The sequence below is a fragment of the Haliotis rufescens genome, unplaced genomic scaffold (genome assembly GCF_023055435.1).
Source record: "Haliotis rufescens isolate VD_foot unplaced genomic scaffold, xgHalRufe1.0.p SCAF_17, whole genome shotgun sequence".
NCBI lineage: Eukaryota > Metazoa > Mollusca > Gastropoda > Lepetellida > Haliotidae > Haliotis > Haliotis rufescens.
Genome location: NW_025963857.1, coordinates 32,581,402 through 32,605,097, shown reverse-complemented (window position 1 = coordinate 32,605,097; position 23,696 = coordinate 32,581,402). Strand labels below are relative to the sequence as shown.

At 38.8% G+C, this 23,696-nt stretch overlaps 2 protein-coding genes across 4 annotated transcripts in view; both read left to right on the top strand.

The window, feature by feature from the left end:
* The window catches only part of LOC124142598, a 38,090-nt gene extending 16,550 nt beyond the window's left edge, over window positions 1-21,540 (top strand). Inside the window, exons 7-13 of the mRNA XM_048397267.1 lie at window positions 977-1,150; window positions 2,876-3,049; window positions 4,746-4,886; window positions 5,687-5,860; window positions 6,676-6,755; window positions 18,855-18,902; window positions 21,535-21,540. Of these exons, the coding sequence (XP_048253224.1) occupies window positions 977-1,150; window positions 2,876-3,049; window positions 4,746-4,886; window positions 5,687-5,860; window positions 6,676-6,755; window positions 18,855-18,902; window positions 21,535-21,540 (797 nt within the window). The remainder of the gene's footprint in view (window positions 1-976; window positions 1,151-2,875; window positions 3,050-4,745; window positions 4,887-5,686; window positions 5,861-6,675; window positions 6,756-18,854; window positions 18,903-21,534) is intronic.
* Window positions 21,541-22,602: 1,062 nt separating this feature from the next.
* The window catches only part of LOC124142560, a 138,549-nt gene continuing 137,455 nt past the window's right edge, over window positions 22,603-23,696 (top strand). For all 3 annotated transcript variants that reach the window (XR_007221771.1, XM_048397896.1, XM_046511120.2), the window contains exon 1: window positions 22,603-22,975. Coding sequence is in view for 2 of the 3 variants with exons in the window: in XM_048397896.1 (XP_048253853.1) it covers window positions 22,891-22,975 (85 nt within the window). In the remaining variant the exon portion in view is untranslated. The remainder of the gene's footprint in view (window positions 22,976-23,696) is intronic.

Here is a 23,696-nt window from a genome sequence, read left to right as displayed (position 1 = left end):
GACTATGTTGTTAAGGACAAATTATTTATTTCTAACATTGTCTCAATCACCCCACCCAACTCATCTTGATTTTCAGAAGGGGTCACGGTGTTCTGGATCAAAACGAATGGAAAAGTTATTGATTAACAATATGGGTTTCTAATTATTATGTTTAGCGAGATATAGTGCAGAGCAAAATAGATAACTATTGATATTTTCACATTTTTCATAGCCGGATAACCATCGGGTAAAGTCCGATCAATCGTAACTCCCTGATTTGTCAGAATATAGGAATAGCATAAATCAAAGAGGAAGGTAGTACAAGGGTTGATCGATAAGTTCTGAGCCTCATATGGAAGGAATTGCGTAAAAGTAAAATCTCTTGTTGTGGACATTACATGTTGTCATAGAGATATATAAAAAACTTGAGTCAACTGAGCAAATTCTTTTGCTGTGAAATAAGCAGGGGTGTGTGACCTTTGAAAACTGGACAAACTTGAGGAAGATGCAAGATGTTTTTTTATGACAAATTTTAGCTTAAAGAAAACTTGTTCTATGAGAAACCCTCGAGTATCCTAATTTCTGGAGCTCATAGTGGGATAAGCATAAGCTGCTAGAGCTGAGAAAGGATGGACTGGGAAGATTTTTAAGTACATGCTCTGGGGACTACCCACGCGTGACTGGCAGAGAAATGTGCTTTACAGAGATGACGTACATATTATGATCTATAATTCCTGAACACAGCATCCATTCTCTCGGCTTTTACCTCTATGACGAGCGTCCGTTGGGCTTTCCTCCCATATTAAGCAGACTCCCTGTTATATAACAGAAATACCATTAGAAACTGCAAAAGTCCGAACTCACATGCTCTCTTGCATCCTCGAAGTAAACAACGTTGCTTATGGACGTTGCCAGACCAGTCATGTAGTACACTAGTTGGCAAATATATATTCTAACAAAATGTTATTACTCTCATTTACGTCTTTGTCCCCCACAGTGAACTGCGGATCTCCCCCAAGAGTAGATAACTCTAACGTCTCCATCTCATCTAGTCTCCTCGACGGAAATGCCACATACACATGCGTAACAGGATATAGGCACGCTTCCGGTTCAAGTGAAGTCACGTGTCTCAAATCAGGCCTTTGGGAAGTTCCTGATGTCGTTTGTAAAGGTACGTCTTGGTTTTATTTTCATAAGGGACCATAAACCTCAGTTTGATCTCAGGTGTGCACCTACAATTTACATTATTTTGTTTCGTTGTTGATATCACTTTTACTCTGGCTGTTTCACTTAGAGTTGATTGACGTCTGCATTGAATGCTGTGAGAAATCGGTGATGTTCTTCATTGGCGCAATTTTGTATCAATTTAAAACAAAATGTAAATTATTGTAACAATATTGCCAAGAAACCCTCTTTTTGGGGATGTGTCACAAATCAATTATGGTTGATGCATTTTCTTTGTCATGTGGTTAACAGCATTTCTGTTTGGAAACACGTTCTAAACGATCTCAACAAATCAATTTGTGTGATTGCATGTGGAAAGTGTAAAGGCAGGGCGAAAATGCTCCTTGTAGACACTCAGCTCAGATTCATACCCAAATTTACCTTAAAAGTTGTGATATGATGACACCAAAAGCTGAAGCTGGTCGAGTATTGCTCGGCATAAAAGGTAAGTTGACTATTGGAAAGTTGAATTCCTGACCTACAGTCTTGAGGAGAATTTGTTTTTGTGACTCTGAATCTTAATGCATATATGTAAATATCAAACAGATGAGGCGGTTTCAATGGTCTCTTTATTTCTGGTACAGGTGGGTAAATCAGTGAAAAGGAATTGGCTATTTGAAAAGTATTAAAGTTAAGTCGTCGATTTTGCCACTCCCAGGAGATTCATATTGATAACGTAACAAAACAGCTCAGCCAGGAGGGGAGCACTACTTCTTGCTTAAATGTCCTAAGTCCGAGTTTCACATAGATGGTTTCCTATATTGATTTCTCAGTAAACTTCAGATGACATTTGCTTTCACATAAAGTGGAATAGGGAATGGGTGCTGTCCGTCCATCCTTCCGTCTTTCCATCCGTCAATCACGCTCGTATCCGGAGCAGAACTAAAAAACCCAATGAGAACCAGGTAAAGTGGTGAGCTGGTGCCTTTTCAAAGTTGGGGATTTAAAAAAGTATTTCGAGTTTCCATAGCAACGACTTAGACTTCCTTTATTGTATTAAGGATTATGGTCTTTTAAACAGGGAATTGGTGGTACATTTTGGTGGATCCTGCAATTTATGTCTTTTTGGATGGATATTGCTGAATCTTTGGAATATGTACAAAAAATGGAATGGACATGGCTTCAGGTTTTAGATTCAAGCCAAAAGTTAACAGTACTGATAAGTGATTTTGGCAGATTTCTTCTTCAGTTACCATACTGACCTTATTTGTGACATTATTTGATATATCACTTATACCATGGTCTTTGATCAAATAATTAGTGGAGTGACGCTTACTGGTCATGCTCATGATATTAATCACTGGATTGTCTGGTCCAGACTCGATTAGTTACAGACCGCCGTCATATAGCTGGAATATTGCTGAGTGTGGCGTTAAACAACAAACAAACCAAGCTATTAAATGTCTTGTCAATGTGAACAATTATTTCATGTAGGGCAGCCAGACCTTGGATAATAACTGGCTGGGACAGAATGGGTGAATTCTGTTTCCTTTTTTCAGTTTGTGCATGCGAACAATGAAAACATAACGAAAACATCCTTCATGAGTTGTCATCCCAATTGCATTGGTCACTGTCTGTTCACGATATTTTGGGTAACATATGAATAACCGATGAAGGTTGTCATTGTCTGTAGTGTTAACATTGTTTCATAACTTAATTATTTATGTTGCAGTTAACTGTGGCGACCCGCCTTCAAATAATAGGACCGAGTTCTCGAGTACCAATGGGTTCGTCAACGAGACCGTTGAATACACGTGTAAGCCTGGGTATGCACACGTTTCAGGATCAACCGTCATCACCTGCCTCGATACAGGGACATGGGAGGAACCAACGATAACTTGTGAAGGTACATTTCACCTCAGAAAGTCCCTCGGACATAGATTGGATGGAGTTTCTGTGTGATTCCAATACAATTTTGTCAAAACGATATCCCTTGTCCATCAAGTATAACTGGTGTTCTCTGGTGTGGGGTACAAATTGCAGTTTTATTACCCACGTGGTGAAGATACAGGTGGTAAGATACTTATTCCGTACGTCACACGTGTGTCGTACAAGGTTGACCTTGTTTTATTCGTTTTGATTGGAGAACCGTGTCCTCTGTCACACCGGGACTACTTTTTTCATTCATAAAAAATCGCGAGACGTCATTCAATTTGCAAGTACAAGGCAGAACTGAAGCAATCTCATGAGAGCGAGATATATTTACAAACACTTTATCAAACCAAACAAGATAGTCACACGCAGCAAATTCCGTTTGCATTCTATATAAGTAATGCAGGGAGCTTCTACAGACATCATATCATATTCGAGCTATATCTATTTACAATGTACATTGTACGACTACCGATCAATAGAGCAAGGGTCCACATGAGCGTGACGCACCCGGCCACTTTCGCATCTTTCGTTCAATTTGATTTAACGTAAAAGGATTAGCGTGGTGAAATGAAGTAAGTTTAAACTATCTGGACAGATATCTAGACCTACTTGGGATGATCCGGTTGTGCCATCAGTTTCCCCTTCGAAGCGTATTTTATGGCACTGTTTCGAGAGTTGTTTGTTCACAACTGCACGATCAGATCACTCAAAGTGAACATTTCCGAAACAAATCTTTCGGAAACTCTGAAAACGTGTGTCTGACTTCTAATTATGTGGCCAAAAATATCCCAAATGTGAACAGTAACATTCCCTATCTCAAGCGTAAAACGCTGTGAGAAGATCACGGTTGTCTTTTCTTATTCCGGTGGTGACCTGGCCCTGTCACTGACATGCGAGAAGACTTGAGTTTAGTTATTTTCACTTCTTCAGTATAGGGTGGTACAGTTAATATGAATGTCTTTGGCGGACACTCTGATTCCCTCTTCAAAATGGTACGGACATGATATAAATTCAGCTGATAGAACAAGGAAACCGAACCATTTTGAATGCACAGACGCCACCCCGGCAGTGCGAGTGACCGACTGTTGGTCCGATATTCAAAGCGCGGCGCTAATGTGACTTTTAAAATTTTCTTATAGGTGTTCTGCCGACTAACATCCTGGCGCTTGAATTACCATAAGTTGAATAAGTTCTTCCAAAAGAATCTTAAGCGTCGTTGCTGTTTTGTTTGCAAACACAACTGGAGGCGCTTGTTGTAAATCCGTATGCATAGAAATGTCAACAATGCCCATATTTGGGCATACATCAATATTCATGTGCAACCAGATTTTGCAACCGGTTTCAATTTGGTCTGTCAACGAACGGAAGTTGGTATGTACTTACACTTAAATATATATTTAACGTGGGTAATAAATGAAATACCATACTCATTCTCGTTAGATAACATTTTTACGAAACTCGTGAACTTTCTATGGTATTTAACGAGAATGAGTGTAGTATTTTCTGTATATCCTGTCATAAATATTATATTCTTTAGATGTATCGTAACCGCGTAAATGTGTTGACAAAGTGATGGGTAGGCGAGTGTCATAGAGCATATTTGGTGTTATGTTTCATAACTAAAGGTTTTTATTCTTGAACTGGTTTTTCTCCAATGTTCCAATCAGTCGACTGTGGAGATCCCTCGCCAGTAGACCACGCAGACATCTACGTCAACTCAACATGGCTGGGTCAGACCGTCAATTACTCCTGCCATGATGGCTATGCGCATACGTCAGGGTCTGATCAGGTCACGTGTCTAGACACGGGTAATTGGGATGTCGCAGATATGACATGTGAAGGTAGATTATGAAAAGAAAACAATTATGCATTGATCAATGAGAAATAAATGATTCCTCAAACTAAGCCCTGTGGGGATTTCTGGTTAGAATTGTTCCCCATGGTATCATTTAGAAACACATGCAAAGGCAAGTCAATTGTTTACTGGAGGTGGTGAGGTGAAAAGGTGTTTAACGCCTCAAGATTATTGCACATAATATAACGACATGCATTCACGTATGAGTAAGTGAGTGACTATTGTTTTACGCCGCTTTTAGCATTACAAAAATTCTCACTGATGCATCACATTTGGAAACATCCTCCACTTGCCAACCATAAGACATTTTTTTTTACGCGATTCGCTGTGCAGAGTTGCGTCCCTTGGGCACGCCAGAAACCTATGATTGTGGGTTCGAATCCCGGTTCGCTCTGATTATGTTTTTAGGTTTGTCAGCACCATACCCGTGCTCGTGGGTTTCACCGAAGTGGTAAACGTCTGAGACCTGCATCACTTCGGGCTTTCCTCCCACATTAAGCTGACACGCCGCTATATAACTGGAATACTGTTAAAAGCGGCGTTAAACCCAACTCACTCACTCACTCATTTCTTTTTGAGAGCTCAACTGAGGCCTTGTATATTGTAACGTTAATCACAAACTTAAATGTGTTGACAAAGGGGGTGTAGGCGAGTGTCATTGAGCGTCTTAGTGCGTGTATGAATATTTGAAATTATGATTCATGGTTGAGAGCCTTTATTCCTGCCCTGATTTTACAACAATATTTTTTTCAGTCGACTGTGGAGATCCCTCGCCAGTAGATCACGCAGACATCTACGTCAACTTAACATGGCTGGGTCAGACCGTCAATTACTCCTGCCATGATGGCTATGCGCATACGTCAGGGTCTGATCAGGTCACGTGTCTAGACACGGGCAATTGGGATGTCGCAGATATGACATGTGAAGGTAAATGATGAAAACCAATATGCATTAATGAATGATTCAACGTGATAGATAGACCGTCGATATTTCGGATCAGAATTGGCTCATAACATCCTGTGCTATTTGTAAGATGCAACTTAATTATAATGAATCAGGCGCTTAGATTCGATGAGCTGTTTGGTTGCGTGTAATTATACCCCAAACGGCATATAAATCGTTGGATTGTATGGTCCAGACTCGATTTTTTACAAGCCGCAGCCATAAATCTGGAATATTGCTGAATGTGGATTTAACAAATACAAACAAAATAGAAGCTGGTATTTTAATCCGAGCTTAGATAAACAAACATGCCAGATAGTTACAAAACCCAATGGCAGGAAGGGGTATACCCTCAAATGTAAAATGCATTCTTAATCGTCGTCGTCGTCATCATCACCATGGTCCCCAATACGTTGATCTACTTTCAGAGGATGGCGATGTACAGCCCGTTTTTATCATGTTATTGTTATGTATAGTGCTATCCTTTTTTATTATTCCACACTGGTTTTATATCTTTTTCTGTGATAAGTGTATTTATTTACTGTCGTTCTTTGGTATGTTTTTATATAAGTTTCAAAGCATTTATAATGTTTAACCCTTGATGGTCACGATATTGCCGATGTGACTTAAAATTAAACTCACTCACTCGTCATTCAGACGCTTTCACTTGCGATAATCCTGCGCCCCCTGCCTCATATACGAATACAAACATTGAACATCGACGGGGACGACCCAATTATGGACAAATATTGCTACATTATAATTTCCTTGTAATGCACTTCATCACTATTTACTTGCAGTGGACTGTGGAAACCCCCCTCCGGTCCTCAACGCAGGGGTAACCGTTTCCGGCACGTGGCAGAACAACGTTGCACAGTACGTATGTCACGACGGGTTTACATCATCAGGGTCAGCATTGGTCACTTGCCTGCAGAACGGGAGTTGGGAAACTCATTCTTATACGTGTGAAGGTAGACTTGCAGTTATTATTGATTAGAATTATTATTACGTCATATATTCATTACATTACGTCATCTGAACAATAGGCTGCCTTCAGTGAAGTTTCTCTGTAGGGTTCACATTTCATACTTTTTTTCTTCATTTTTTCTCTCCAAAAATATCAATGAGTAATATAAAGAATAACCTACTCGAAACTCGTTAATACGGATGATCTGTCCCTTGTGAATGAGTGCTACAACTACCTCGCCAAAGGCTCATTCATTCACATTATTCATTCAGATAATCCACAGATCCTCGTAGCTCGTTGGTTATATAGTAAGTATTTCATAATTCTGACATATTGTTTAGAGGATTGTAAGATAAAGTCATGAAGTAATGGTTGATCACTCTCAGAGCAGATTATGTTCTGGAACGCCGTGATATAACTGTAATACTGTTAAAAGCGGCGTAAAACCGTACTCACTCACACACTTATGTCCTGGACGGGTTTGCTTTTGTTAATATGCCAAAATGCAGATGGCAAAAACGATGATATGTCAGTTTTAGATATGAATTTATATATACTGACCTCTTCAATGAAAAACATTCAAACAATGTCTTTTCATTATTCAAAATGAATCATTTTTACGAAAGGTAGTGTAGACTTTTCCATAAAACAACAAACCCGTGAAGATCCGGATTAGAATAGGTATTCAGCATCTCATGCTTGTCGTAAAAGGCGACTATGCTTGTCGAAAAAGGCGACTTACGGGATCAGGTGGTCAGGATCGCTGACTTGGTTGATGCATGTCATCGTATCCCAATTGCGTGGATCGATGCTCATGGTGTCAATCACTGGATTGTTTGTTTGTTTGTTGTTTAACGCCATACTCATCAATATTCCAGCTTTATGACGGCGGTCTGTTAATAATCGAGTCTGGACCAGACAATCCAGTGATTGACATCATGAACATCGATCTACGGAATTGGGATCGATGACATTCATCAACCAAGTCAGCGAGCCTGACCACCCGATCCGTTAGTCCCCTCTTTCGACAAGCAGAGTTTTGTTTTCGCCATCGAAATAGCAAAACCGCGGGAAGCCTTAACCGTGACCAGTCAAACTTTTCCTTACGTTGGTTGCGTTGTTGTTTTACGCCGCACTCAGCAATATTCCAGTTATATGACGGCGGTCTGTAAATAATCTTGTCTGGACCAGACAATCCAGTGATTGATTTCACGAGCATTGATCCACACAACTGGGATCGATGACATGCATCAACCAAGTCAGCGACACGACACGCATAGTCGCCTTTTTCCATACGTAAATAGAATCCGGCAATAGTAATGAGCTATGCAAAAGCGCTTCAATTATTTTAAATTTTTAGATATATATAGTTAAAGCTACGCAGAGACTGTCCGGCAATAGTAAACAAGAACATATCTTGGTTTGACCTCACAATAATCATTTGTACAGTTCCTTTTAAAAAAAACATTTCCCATGTTGATCTAAACATCCACCCATCCGATCATAATAAAATGACTTTTGAAATTACAATTCAGTTTCTCTTATTACAGGTGTGTTACCTTTGACTACATCGTCACTGAGGCAAAATGAATTACCAGTTGACAGATACGGAAGAACACGCTCTGAAAGATGTATCTGTAGATGCATCAACAAAGAGCCTAGAAAACAAGAAGACATTTTGGCAGAAATATCCAAAAATCTGACTTTGAACACGAAGAGCCTGATGTCCAACGTCATGACAAAGGAAAGCCTTCCGGACGAGAGGAATTCAACTCATGGCATGGCCTATGTCGCAATGTCAATTATTGGAACTTTGTTCGGAGTGGTGTTCTTTTCGGACATATATTACTTCATTAGCGGAATAAAAAGACAGCTCAGCGTTCGTCGATGACGAATCTTATGAGGCATAATCGAAACGAAGTTCGGCCGATAAAGGAAAAATATACAAGAAAACAGCGTTATCACTATGCCCCACCACGGGGCACATTAAGAGTTTGTTTGTTCATATAGTACCGAACTTAAACTATATAATAGAGTCCTATAATGCCTTAAGAAGAAATATGCACTTGGGTTACTTTATGTCATCAGTAAAAATGATTAAATGTGAAATATATACACACAAAAGTCCCCTTCTTTGGAAAACATAACTCAGTATTTGTCAAGTATCACTTAGATAAGCTTACTTTAGCATGTTTAGTTTCTTAGAAAACTTATCACCATTGCACACACTATGCACTAAGTAAAACACCATGGATCAAGGGCCGTAACTCTGTTAAAAGATAATTTACCGGACCAATTTTTAAACGGATTTCACAAGTATCTCTTAGTGATAAGCATACAAACTTTCATTCATGTAAGTTCTGTAGTTCCTGAGAAAACTTGTCCCCATTTCACACAGTATGCACTAAGTTGAAAGGCATGGAGCAAGGGCCATAACTCTGTAAAAAATGAATTTACGACACCAATTTTCGAACTCATTTGGGATCATGACCAGTAAAATTAGTGTATAAAATGTCTCTGACTTTTTAGAAAATGTGTCCCTTTTGAGAAGCGGACAGACGAACTCTGTTCCTATAGCCCCCGCCCAACTTCATGGCGGGGGATAAACACTCTCCCTCATTTCCGCCAACACTACGCCACACACTATCCCGCACTCACACAACCAACACCCGAACGTAGTGAGTGAGTTTTGTTTTACACCGCGTTTAGCAATATTCCAGTAATATCACAGCGGGGGGACACCAGTAATGGACTTCACACATTGTACCCCTGTTTGGGAATTGAACCCGGATCTTCGAAGTAAATCCTGCTGGGGTATCATGCAGGAAGCAGAGGTACTGTACATGTAAGTCCCCATGATTCCCAGCGAGGTGGCCTAGCTTTGGTTACTGGTGGACTATAGCCCGTGTTTTAAAACTGTATAGATAATATTGTTATGCTAAAATATGTTTCATGAATTTTTTCTAAATATAGTATGCTTATATATGTTTTACAACTTGTTTTTAAATAAAACTTTGCATTAATAACTAAATTGTAAATATATTAACTTGGTCTTGTCGCAAAATGGCTGAAATAATGCCGATGCAACGTTAAATTTTAACTCTATATCAATCAGTTTATTCAGTACTTAAAAGGCCACAGGCCTATAGTACAAAGCGTATTTACATGTAGGTGACGTGGTTGTTGACTAACAATTCTGTTTCTATGTGACATAGCGTGATAAACATATGTTGACAGGTTACATAACATAGTATCATTAGATGAAGTTAAAAGATCTACAAACTTATGGACATTCGGGTGTACAGAGTAGAAAGATGGCAAATATTTATCGAGTAAATGTTTGTAAGCTTGACATACCAGGAGAAAGTGAAGCTCATCTTCAATTGAATTTGTGTTACACAATGTGCATATTCAGTCTCTTCTATCAGTGTGATTATATCTACCAGTCTCTATATACAGGTTGTGAGAGGAACATCTAAATCGTGCTAGTGCAATTCTAAATATTTTAAAGTCAAGTTTACAGAGGTACGCCTCAATTTCAATATTACTTTTCATGATTCTATGATATAAACATTTATTTGATTTGGACATTAATTCTAACCATTTCTGCAAATACATATATAAAATTTTAGTCTCTGGGTGAAGGACATTAAAAAGAGCGGTTCTGATTCTACACACTGATTATACCACACATAATTAAAACCCGTAATAAATAATAATTCTTTTACGTTTGTTACCCAATTTCGTTTTCCAGTACTGTCGTAGAGTTTTAACATGTCATAACACTTCCTAGGGTTTCTATCATTAGTCATGTTTATCAAACGAAGCCAGTATTTAATAACTTTAAGGTAGGATTGAATATACAGCGGATATCGTCCCGTTTCTCCATATACCGGTACCATTATGCTGGACGTACTATTTTTAACTCCTAAATATTTCTTGCAAACAAACAAATGTACTTTTTCAATTTGATCATGAATTTTTGTACCCCAGATTTCAGCACCATAGTGTAGTATTGGAATTATCTTTATATTTTTAAAATATGATCTAAATGTTTACTCACACACTCACTCTTCGTCGTGACAAGCCAACGCCTTAACCACGAAGCTACCCCCACCGTTCCGTATTTCTTGTAGAAGTCTTATTGCAGACGCGCAATTATTTCTGTAGAATTGAATAACTATTAGTTTTACATCTTAGGTGTGCCAGAAACCTATGTTCGTTGCTTCTTATCCACATTAATATGATTATGTTTCTAGGTTTGTCAACACCCTACCTGTACTCGTCAGGTGGATAGACATGCGTTATGTCTTGCTTTCCCAAAACACCCAGCTGACTGTACATTCCTTGATGTAACTGAAATATTGTTCAAAGTTCATTTAGTTTGTATATTTTGTATATCACATGCTTCATGACACTTGGTCCCAGCATCGCTACATTGTAATAAATAAGTCTATACCATCTTGTCATGTTATGTTCTCCAGTTGGACACAAAGACAACAAGAGTCATCAGAGGATGACAAATCCCCCCGGCACCAACAAGTGCGAAAGAGCAAATCACCTGAAGTCCAACTTAATGAGAGAATTTCTAATCTGTCTGTGCATATACAAGAGTAGTTTTTGAGCTATAAAGACAATACTATGGAATTGGGATTCAGAACTTTGTATTTCTATGTCAGTCAAAATCAAACTTGTTGCCATGGAAACAAGATATATATATATATATATATATATATATATATATATATATATATATATATATATATATATATAAATTCTAAAAATCCCTAAATAGCAAAAGGCACCAGTTGATAACCTGGTCTTTGTGTGTGTACAGTTTCAAGAAAGAATACCTTTTAGTTTTAGGTGTATGGTCCAGACAAACACACATTTATGAACAGAGTCAAAGTCAAACTTGTTGCCATGGAAACAGGAAAAATTATTTTTTGTTAAAATTCCTAAATAGCAAAATGCACCAATTCAGCCCTTGGTAAATACATGTACCAAGTTTGGATGAAAATCCTCTCACAGTTTTGAAGTTGTGCTACAGAAACGACACCTACCCCCAACCTTTTGAGACTAAGTCCAAATTGTTCCAATAGAAATCAAGAATTAAAAATACAAAAATTAAAAAATACAAAATAGCAAAAGGCACCACTTCAGCGTGTGACTGATACTTCTTTCAAGTTAAGTTTCGATCAAATATACTGAATGGTTTTCGAATTCTGCCCCGGAAACGAACCCAATCCCCAATGGAGTCTATGTCCTACTTCTTTCCATAAAATTTAAAAAAATATAAATTCGAAAAATCCCAAAATATCAAAAGGCACCACTACAGTATTTGACTGATGGATTTGCCAAGTTTCGATCAAATACACTGAACACGTCCTATTTTAATTCTGGAAACCCAAAAGAAACTCTACGGTCTTTGCCGATTCTCGGTCAAAGGTATTTACAAAATTAAGCATGCTGTTTTCATGGGAACATACCAAGGAAGGAAAAATGAAAAAAAAAATTGTTCAAAAACTCAATATTTACACTATGTCGCCCATTAGCCTGCCCATGGACAAAGTGTAGCCAAAAACAAAAACATGAGTTTTGAGTAAAGGAACATATTCTCGCTCATGGGCCAAACCTTTTTCTCGCCCATGGGCGAAATATTTCAATATCGCTATAAAATAGTTGAATTAAGTTAAAATGAGTTAAATTTTGTGTCATGATACTTGAATGAATACATTAAATGTATTTGCGAAACAAAAACATGAGTTTTAAGTAAAGGAACATATTCTCGCCAATGGGCTTGCCCATGGGCCAAGCCTTTTTCTTGCCCATGGGCGAAATATTTCAATATCGTTATAAAATAGTTGAATTAAGTTAAAATGAGTTAAATTTTGTGTCTTGATACTTGAATGAATACATTTAATGTATTTGCGAAACAAAAAACATGAGTTTTAAGTAAAGGAACATATTCTCGCCCATGGGCCAAACCTTTTTCTCACCCATGGGCCAAATATTTCAATATCGCTATAAAATAGTTGAATTAAGTTAAAATGAGTTAAATTTTGTGTCATGATACTTGAATGAATAGATATAATGTATTTGCGAAACAAAAACATGAGCAGGCCCATTGGAGACATAGTGTAAATATTGAGTTTTTGAACATTTTTTTTTTCATTTTTTCTTCCTTGGTATGTTCCCATGAAAACTGCATGTTTAATTTTGTAAATACTTTTGCAAAGACCGTAGAGTTTCTGGACTTTTGCGTTTCCAGAATTAAAATGGGACGTGTTACTGAATGGTTTTCGAGTTCTGCCCCGGAAAAGGAAATGATTACGAACGGACGACGGACAGACTGGCTGATCGCTATATCCCCCCGCATTATATGCCGGGGGGATAAAAAGAAGACGAAGGGATTGAAAGGACGCACGAATACTCATTGCCATGTTACAGTTCCAAAACATCTTTCTAGGTAATTGATTTGTGGTTGTTCAATATGAACCTGTCGAATTTGTGGTAGGTGGTGCAAAACCCTACTAGAAGGGAATATATATACTCTGGCATTTTGGGTACAAAATGTTTGTTTGTTGTTTAACGCCGCATTCCGCAATATTCCTGCAATACGACGGCGGTTTGTAAATAATCGAGTCTGGACCAGACAATCCAGTTATTGATATCTTGAGCATCGAACTGTACAATTGGGATACAATGATCAACTACATCAACATGCCTCAATTACATGTACGTCAGCGAGCCTGACCACCCGATCCCGTTAGTCGCGTTTTGCTTTTGTTTGTTTGTTGTTTAACGCAGCACTCAGTAATATTCAAGCTATATGACGGCGGTTGGTATATAAAATTGAGTCTGGACCAGACAACCCAGTGACTGACATCATGAACATTAATCCACGCAAGTATAATACGACGACATGCATTACCCAAGTCAGCGAGCCTGAATACCCGATCTCGTAAGTCGCCTCTTACGGCAAGCATGGGTTGCTGAAGACCTATTCTACCCCGGATCTTCACGGGTCTTTCACCTTAGTGGTAACGTCCAATACCTTCATCATTTCGGGCTATCCTCAAACATCAAGCTTTCAAGCCGTGACAATCGTTTTTGGATAAATCAAACTGACCCACTGAGAAATATTCTGCAGCCAATACATACCAATACTGAATGATCTAATGAATGTTGTTTAAGCACCCTACATATTGTAGACTGTCCTATAACAAATGCTGCAAACAACAGTATGCATACTCTGACTTTGTGAATGAATGTTATTTCATGCCACAGACAGCAATATTCCAGCTATATAATGGCTGTCTAAATACTCGAGTCTTGACCAAGCTGGTGACCATTCTGACCACCCGATACGTGGGTCTTACAACTAGCATGGGGTATTCTATTCTAAACAGGAATCCCCCCGGGTTAAAACAATTACATTGGTGATTGAGTAAATATGACGTGACGCCGCTTTAGCAATATTCCAGTCATGCCTACTTCAGTAGATGCCAAATACATGGATGGCATAGAAATTGCAATACTGGTGTTATTTATTCCAAAATGCTCGACTTTTATGCCAAATGAATGATAGATGCTTGTGTTTATTGCTGTGTGTTTTGTACGTGACGTTTTCACACCGACTTACTATGAATACACACACACACACACACACACACACACACACACACATTATATATAAGATCCGGGTTAGAATAGGTCTGAAGCAACCCATGCTTGCCGTAAAAGGCGACTAACGGGATCGGGAGGGGTCAGGCTCGCTGACTTGGTTGATGCATGTCATCGGTCCCCATTGCGTGGATCGATGTTCATGATGTCAATCACTGGATTGTCTGGTCCAGACTCGATTATTTACAGACCGCCGTCATATAGCTGGAATATTGCTGAGTGCGGCGTAAAAAAAGCAACCAACCAAATCATACAATTTGCCATGTTTGTTGCGTGACGCAGTACTCACAAAATCACTTAAGAGATCATAAATAACATGCAGTCTCGCCAGGGCGATAAACTGACTGGTATTGATCGATTTGTCAGTAATAAGGTGGATCCTCTGAGGACACAGCATGAAAGATTAAACAAAATAGTAAAATGTCGAAGAATACAAAATCTACATCTTTGTCATGATAATAATGCATTTGAAGCAAGGTTCTTGAAACTAAGCACTGTACTGGACCTGACATCTTTTTGAAAATAATGTTCACCACTTCCATTTTCTCAGAAACGGGTTTGATGTGAAACATATTCGAATACATATAAAACATCAACACCAGAGGACAACCATTCTTCACCTTTCAACGAAACAAAATCCAATTGGCGCAGAGCGTACATGGAAAGTGTCAGTGTTGGTACCAGACGTTCGCGAAAAGGGAAAGCATGCCCTGCCATACCTGTAGCACCCGTCACTCTAACAACATGCATAAGAAATAAGGGTTTGTTTGTTGCCTGAAGCCACACTGCAGTACTCCTGAATGATCATAAGTGACGTGCAGTCTCACTTGGGCGATATACTGACTGGTATTGATTGCCCTGTCAGCAGTAAGGTGGATCCTCGAAGGTCGACAGTTTTTTCATATCTAGTCAGTTCAGTACATACACTGATGCAGAGGACAGCGAGCATCACGATGGGGAGGAGTAGAGTCGTGCTTGTGCGGTTGGGGTATCACGTAGCAGCTGGTAAATATGACTGGGTCAGTTACCAAAGATAACATACACATGATTCACTTTTGTTCATCACATGACCGCTTTATTTAACGAGTTTATTTATTTATTTAAAACGATTTTCTTTATACGTTGTGTGACATTTTGGTAACCTTGAGGTCGCGTTATGTAAAAAATGTTTGGTTAATCTGTTTTAGTATGCTGTGACCGATCGGGATTTCACCCCCCCAAAAAAACAACAACAACAACAAACAACAACAACAACAAAACAAAACAACAACCAAAAACAAACAAAACAAACAAAAAAAACCAACAACAAACAAAAACAAAACAAAACAACCAACAAAACAAACAACAAAAAACAAATTGTCCTTGAATATTCTTAAAAGAATAATTTTGCTTTAGACCGTCAGCGGAATCCAGCAAGTCATTTCAGAAAAATCGAAAACGAAAATGAAAACAATTATAGCGCCACGGCACTGTAGCTCATCTTGACATACAGTCAACAATTCATTTGTCAACTAAGTTGCAGGTATTTCCTTCATAAATAGAGAGGACTTATTTATTTTAAAGTAACACTAAATTATCAACATGTTCTTCAGAATGATAATTTCAGAGGTGAAGATGCCTGCAGTGAAAGGAAATGCATTTTGAGAGAAAGTAGGGGCTTCATACAGTAACACGGATCACAGCTGAAACACAATCATGAGTATATTTATATTTCTTCCAGATATCAAGATAGCATCTTGGTTAATCCCTTCAGATCCATCGTTGCCTGAAATATTGCAGGGGAAGGAGTAATACCAGTTACTAGTCTTGTGTAATGATAAAACCCCTGTTGGATTCTGCGAAGCTGCATGAACATCCATTTACTGATAGGCATGTGAAGATTAATTTTGGAAATTTCTCTTCACCTGCAATTTGAGGAAACATATCTTTAATCTTGTTCATCTGATACTGATTCAACACAGAATTCACAGTTGAATCTGTTCATATTCTTACTGACTGATCTGGCATAACCATAGGGACAATGTATATGGCCCATCCTGTGTGCAAACTTTGGTAATGACACCTGCTTTCTCCATTCTCTGAATTTCCAAAATATGGCTAAAATATTGCCTATGACATTTACAGACAACAGTCATATCATTGGGATATTTCTGGGAATATTGCAATATATTCATTATTCCGATGAAACCTGTGTGAACAAGTTTTCATGTTATTTTTTCAGAACACCAACAAGTCTATTTCTCTATATAAGCAAAAGCATTTGCTTTGTGAGCAATTCTGAGCTACCAAAAGTTTCCAAATCAGGGTTTGACCGTACGATTTACAGGAATGAGGGGCCGGGATTTGGGTTACTTAATGTTTAAGAGCTGAATGTTTTCAACATAAACGCATGCTCAATTTGTTTTGAATAAATCAGAATAATCGAATTGTCTTTAGGAACTTGTGCCTTTTATTCTTGAGCGAGGTTCTCTCAATGTCCAGTGACCTGACGTCACTCTTGTAGACGTACATGTATTTGAAGGTGTCCTTTTGCTGGAAGCAAGGTTACTATACAGGAGGTCCTTCAGTGTTGTCTCGTCCTCAATGTAGTGGATGTGACCGAACCAGTAAAGTCAGTGCTGATGGAGTAGGGACTAGAGACGTGTCCATAAGATACTACCACATTTACTACCACAAAACACTTTGCAAATGTGCAAAGGTATAAAACGGGTGCAACATGCAGATATATTAAACTCTAAACGTGCTTAGGGTTTATGTTTAAGCTCCAAAGGGAACAAAGGCTTTGCATGTTTAAACAAAACACGGTATGACATATAATACATGCCAGAAACAGAACATCCCCAAATCGCATACTTTAAACATAAAACGTGTTCTTGAAAACTGTGGACATAGCCAGTGGTTAGTTACCCCGTCCATGTCGCGCGTCAATACGAGGCACGTACGTTTACAGCAGAACTACAGTCGAAAACGATCGTTCTATCAATATCCCGCAGAGTCTTGGAGAAATGGAATCACCGTGCAATGAAATCAATCATAAGTTTCAAAAGAACTGTCGATCGTTGTGTGACACCATTTAGGTCTTTAAGTGATTAATCGCATATTCTTATTTGATAATATCTTCCAATCAAAACACATTTAGACATTAAATACTTGGATTATCTGAATATTGTATCAGTTTGCTTTGATAATCTGAAATGTTTTCATTATAAACAATGCAATACACGTTTAGGCATCAGAATGCGTATTAATGATTGGACAAGGATTTAACATTTTTATTGCGTCGTTACCAATTCGACACCTTCCATAGTCAGCTGGAGTAATACATTCGCGTACATAATTTGAATAGGATTATCAATTGTACTGAGCTGGGTTTGAATGTGATCAGGGAATGACAACTGCATTCTATACTCACACGCAAAAGAAACGCAAGTCGAGTATGCAGTATATGTGTTATTTATTTTCAACAGTAAAGACAAGAAATACTAATAGGGCAAGGTTGACAAAAATTTGACTAAATACAGTTTAATGGATTAAAAGGCAGATGACATAATTGTTTTTTTCAAATGTTAAGGGCTTACACAGTTTCGGGTCAATACCCAAAATGTCAGTCAATACCTGGTGTGACCACCATTAGCATTGATCACTGCCACACATCTCCTGTACATTGAGAGGATCAGACGATTTGTGAAGGCCCTAGGGATTCCCCTGCACACATCCAGAGCAGCTGTGCGTAGTTCATAGGCAGGTGTAGGGACTGGGAGCACATTGTGCAGACGTCTTTGAACCTCATCACATCAAGTGTTCGATGGGGTTCAGATCAGGGCTGAGGGCTGGCCACGGCAGAACACGGATGTTGTGTTGTTGCAGAAAGGCCATGGTAGCTCTGGCAACATGGGGACGAGCGGTGTCCTGTTGGAAAATGTGTTGCTGATGTTGTGCAAACAATGGAACAACGTGGGGTCTGATCACTTGGTCGATATACCGCTGAGCAGTAACGCCGTGTCCCCGACCTTGACCAACATTCAGAAAACACATGGGTCCAAGTCTGGCATTAAGTCCAATCCCTGCCCATATCATGACGCTAGGTCCACCCCATGGATCCCTTTCCACAACGTTTCTGTCAGCAAAACGATCACCTCGACGCCGTCAAATTCTTACTCTTCCGTCTGCATGGGAGACACAAAAGGGACTTTCATCAGAGAAGATGACACGCCTCCACTCACGATGACGCCAATTGTGATGACCCTGTGCCCACTGAAGTCGTGCTTGTCGATGTCGGGTTGGAGAACAGAACGACGTGCTGGTCGGCGACATCTGAGGTTGTTGGAACGGAGACGTCGGATCACAGTGTCCCGGCTAATGTGTCGATTGTGTGTTCCTATGGTCTGTCGAGCACTTTCACTTGCAGTTAGGAACGGATGTCGCTGGTGTTGACGGGTAATCTGCCGATCTTGTCGAGGTGTGGTGACCCTAGGACGACCGCTCCGAGGAAGGTTATCTGTGGTCTGTGTGGCATTGTATCGATGCAGGAGACGGTAAATTGTGGTTATGTTAACGTTGAAATGACGGGGATCATCTTGGGCAGACTCTCCAGCTTCCAAACGTTCGATAGCCTGGTTTCTCTGAGTTAGGCGTGGCATTGTTGAACAAGGAATGATAGGTCCCAAAAACGGCCACAGTTTTATACCCACTACAGTTCGTGACAGTTCGTGCATTTTCGATTTCGCGAGAAATGGGTGCTACCCACATATTCATTGAAAAGGTGCGTTTTGGCGATTCGTTTTTATGTTGCGTTTTTACTCGGGGCTTCCAAAATGCAACAAAAATATTGATAACACCGCCAGGCTTCACTATATACTAAACTCGTATCAATTTATGGTTCCGTGTTTGTTACCTATTTGCTTAAAACCACTTGCGTTTCTTTTGCGTGTGAGTATAGTTTGAATAGATATTATGAGATGTTTAAGCCTATGCCTGGTTCTGCTCTTTTAATAGCCAAAATCTTCTAAACATTTGTTGGAATGAGTTCTGTGACTATTCCCGAAGCCTGGAAACATGCCTTCAATGTTCCAGTACCAAAACCAGTGAAGGACCCAACTATGCCTGCTTCATATAACTTCCAATCTATGTAAAAGAATGGAAAGATCCACTCATGGTCTCTCTCAAGAATACAGTCAGAAAGGGACGTTCATGTACTGATCATCATGTACGACACCAGACTGAAGCACAAAAAGCTTATTCAATCAAGAGTATATGTTGTGTGTCTTTCTTGGTATGGAAAAAGCATGTGATATGACCCTGTGACAAGGACTTCTTTTCAAATTACGGAATCCGGGGATAAAAGGCAACAGATGGAATCGCTCATTTCTTTCTGTAAGGTCTATTCAAGTTATCATTGGTCGGGACTTTTTCTGGTATACATTTGACTGAAAATGGGTGAGAGATACGTAAACACACTCTTGTCCTCTTATAGTCTATCAAGATACTGGAAAGTTCCACTAAGTGCCCTCAAAAAATAGAACATTCTCCATGTTTCTATAACATACTATCACCGTCCGCAGTATGCCGGACCGGTAGTGTTTACACTTCACACTAGCATCTACATATACCTACCCTCTGACGACTGACCCCTGTCAAACGCAATGCAATGAGCGTCTACCGAATTTCAACAGAAACAATGTAGCTCAATTACAATCAATGTTAAACAATAAAATACACGCCCATTTAACACTTTATACTATCTATCCTTGACTGTGGCTCCCAGAAATTTATGTCTGCCTCAAAATGTCATCTTTCCAAACTTGACCGCATTCAGTCAAAGGCTTTGTGGATCTGCGCGGGAGCCTTTGCAGCTATCCCAGTTTCAGCTCTCCCGGTTGAATGCTGAAAATGCCCCTAGGCCTTCGTCGTAAACTTATGTCCCTCAAATATTATGGCAAACTGAAATCTAAAACCAACTATGATTCAGCTTATGATATTTTTTAATGATTGTGTTAAGTTTGTGATTTGCGACTTGTCACATGGCAAAGTCAATGCAGGTTGAGCATTCAGAAAGCTCACCCCGATTGATTCCTCTGCATCTCCAGACACAGATCCTTAAAAACTTGGCTGCTTCTGAAAATAGGTCTTTGTTATGATCTGAATTCAACCATCAACAAAAGAATGAGTCAAAATGTCAAAAGCTGTATCTCATTGTTTTGTAACTTCACACACATTTTTGCTCATGCCTAAATGGTTCGGCCTTTTTTCGAACTGCTGGGGCATACTGGATTCCAGAATTTTACGTTTAAGTATGTTCAGGCTAAATGACCATCTCTCAGTATTTGCTGCTGAACTTATAGCTATTCTTCAAGCTCTAAGATGGGTTAATAACATGAGGCAGTTATATTTATTGACTCCATGGCTAATGTGAAGGCAATGATCGAATCTGGTATCAATGGTTCCCGAAGTGATATTGTTTATGAAATATTGACCCTGGATATAACAAAGTCTGTTCTTCTGTAAACTCAAATTGGACAATTCGTCGACGAAAAAAACGTCAATAATTACTAGACTTCGTCTTGGACACTGTGGATTAAATGCTTACAGCAATCTCATTGATTAAGAGCTATGTACGCAGTGTGATGAAACTACTCCCAAGACAGTGAAACGTTATTTAATTGAATTCCAAGGCCACAATCATATCAGACTAAATTTAAGAAGTGCAGTACTTGAGAAAGAAAGCTCTTTTTCTTTAATCACACTTCAGGGCCAAGGCATATTTTTTGGTTCAATCCAGCAGGCAATATAAGACTTCGTGACTGCATTGAGAAAATTTGATATTCAGGACAAAGGCATGTTTTATGGTTCAATTCAGCGGGCAATATTAGACTTTGTGACTGCATCGAGAAAATTTGATGTATTATAAATACCTAATATATTCATAGATTTGTATTGACTTTTAAACAAATTTCAATATTTTTGTTGTAGTCTGATCTTCTTTATGAAATGAGTTCTTACTTTTCAGAAATGAAATAGTGATTATTTTCCGGTTTAAAATATAAACTGTATCTGTATCTAACAGCCTTTTTTGACGTTGTTTTCCAAGTACAATATCAGCACGCCGCTTCTCTCAAAACCAGATAACACAATTGAGGCTTGATGGTCCGAAACACTTGTTTACAGTTCATTACACATGTTCTTGTCCGTCATTACCAATCGCAAAATTGTATTCGTAGTTGGGTATATTTCTATGTTATAGCCAGCAAGTGTTCTCTGTCAATATGTGCGCAATTTTAGGGTGAGTAAGGATTTACCCCGCTTCTTTAGCAATATTCAAGTAATATCACGGCGGGTGACACCAGAAATGGACTTCACACATTTGGACCATGTGGAAAATCGAACCCGGGCCTTCGGTGTGACGATTCGAACGTTTTAGCAACTAGGCTATCTCTGCCGCCTAAATACTTTTAGACACATGTCTTTGAGACATAACCAGGTCACTTGACCAATACGTTTTCATCACTTCACTGAAAAGATAGGAATACATTAAATAATGAACCGGAAATGGACTCTGGCATCGTGTTACCCTTTTCAGAACAACAAATAATGAACTTTTTCTTTAGAAACCACATTAACACCTGTCCCAAAAGGTGTGGCATCTTATTTCTATAGAGACATTTTCGAATGACAGCAAAATAATGTTAAGATCAAAAGGTACCATGGAGCCACTTGCGTCGGTCGACATGTCCAGTGATTGTTACGAAAATACCTTAATCGATTTTTCGTTACACTCTGTGATCTAAGCACGTGGAAAGAAAGAAAGCCAGCTTCGATTTCAACTGGGAGTAATCTCCAATATCAGGTACTGAAGAATGTACTTTTGAGCTCTATTAGATGTTCAGCTAATGGAAACAGTATGGTTTATCCTCCACGTTGAAAGATTGAAAAGGTTGAAAAGATCATAAATACTACACTCGGTCTACATATCCTGATAACATAACATAACCACGTCCTCTTCCTCTGTGTAACAAAATTTTCCCCAAGATCCAATTCAATAAAACTGTTATCCCATCACAAAACGTGTCCGTCGACAATGTCCTTTATTGTAACGACCCCTTTGTGACAAGCGCTTAGCCGACTCACTATCATCACAGCTATTAGGAAAGACCTGGAGTAACGTGTCTTTCACAGCAGTCTATTGTGTGAACATTTTGAAACGTACTTGCTAAATTCCGACAACAATAAATGGTATCACGTCAGTAAACGAGCTCTTTGGCAGGGCGACATATTGACTAGTTTCAGCAAGTATTGATCGCTCCGTTAGGAGTCCGCTGAATCCTCTGAGGCATCAAAGACGACAGATTGCCTCTGTAGTCATCATATGACACAGATGACAGCGAGCAGCAGGATGGGGAGGAGTGAAACTTTATCTGTGCTTGTGGTGTTGGCATATCATGTAGCAGCTGGTAAGTATGAGTTAATTACTAAAATTATATTTTACTTCATTCCTTTATTTGTTGAATATTACAGAAATTTTATAGTTTAATAAATAGTATTTAAATAAACAAAACTATTTGCGTTTGATGTCAGAAAGAGTGTAATTGAATATGTTTATCCATGGATAACAACTGATTTAAGTACCGTTCTGTTCCAAAAAGAATTTACCGGCGAAGAATTTGTCTATGGCCTCACGTTCTAGACAACGGGCGTAAAAACGGACATGAGAAAGTTTTTAAGACAAACGGCTTAACAAGAATTAAAGGTTTAGGATATGGTTTAAACATATTTATTTTCACAGAAATGTGAAAATGGATTGGTAAACAAGCTTTTGTTAATACCGCTCCTTTACACAGAAGACATGGTACAATAAATACATCAATGAAGGTAAGATGTAATAAATGAATTGTACATGCCAAGCTAGATGTGTATATATGATAAATATAGGTTTAGGATATGTTCATAAACGTGCAGCATCACAAAGACATGAACTATGAATGGATAACAACTTTATTATTTATAAATAAATTCCTAGCCTACTTTTTTACCCTTAAAGAGTGAATTTCACCATTCGTGACGAGCTACAAAGAAGTTGTTATCTGTAAAGACGTTCATGTCTTTATTATCTTCCAACTTTTAAATCCATGTGCAATAGCAGGCTTACGCAAGGCGAGTTTGAACCAGATCTTT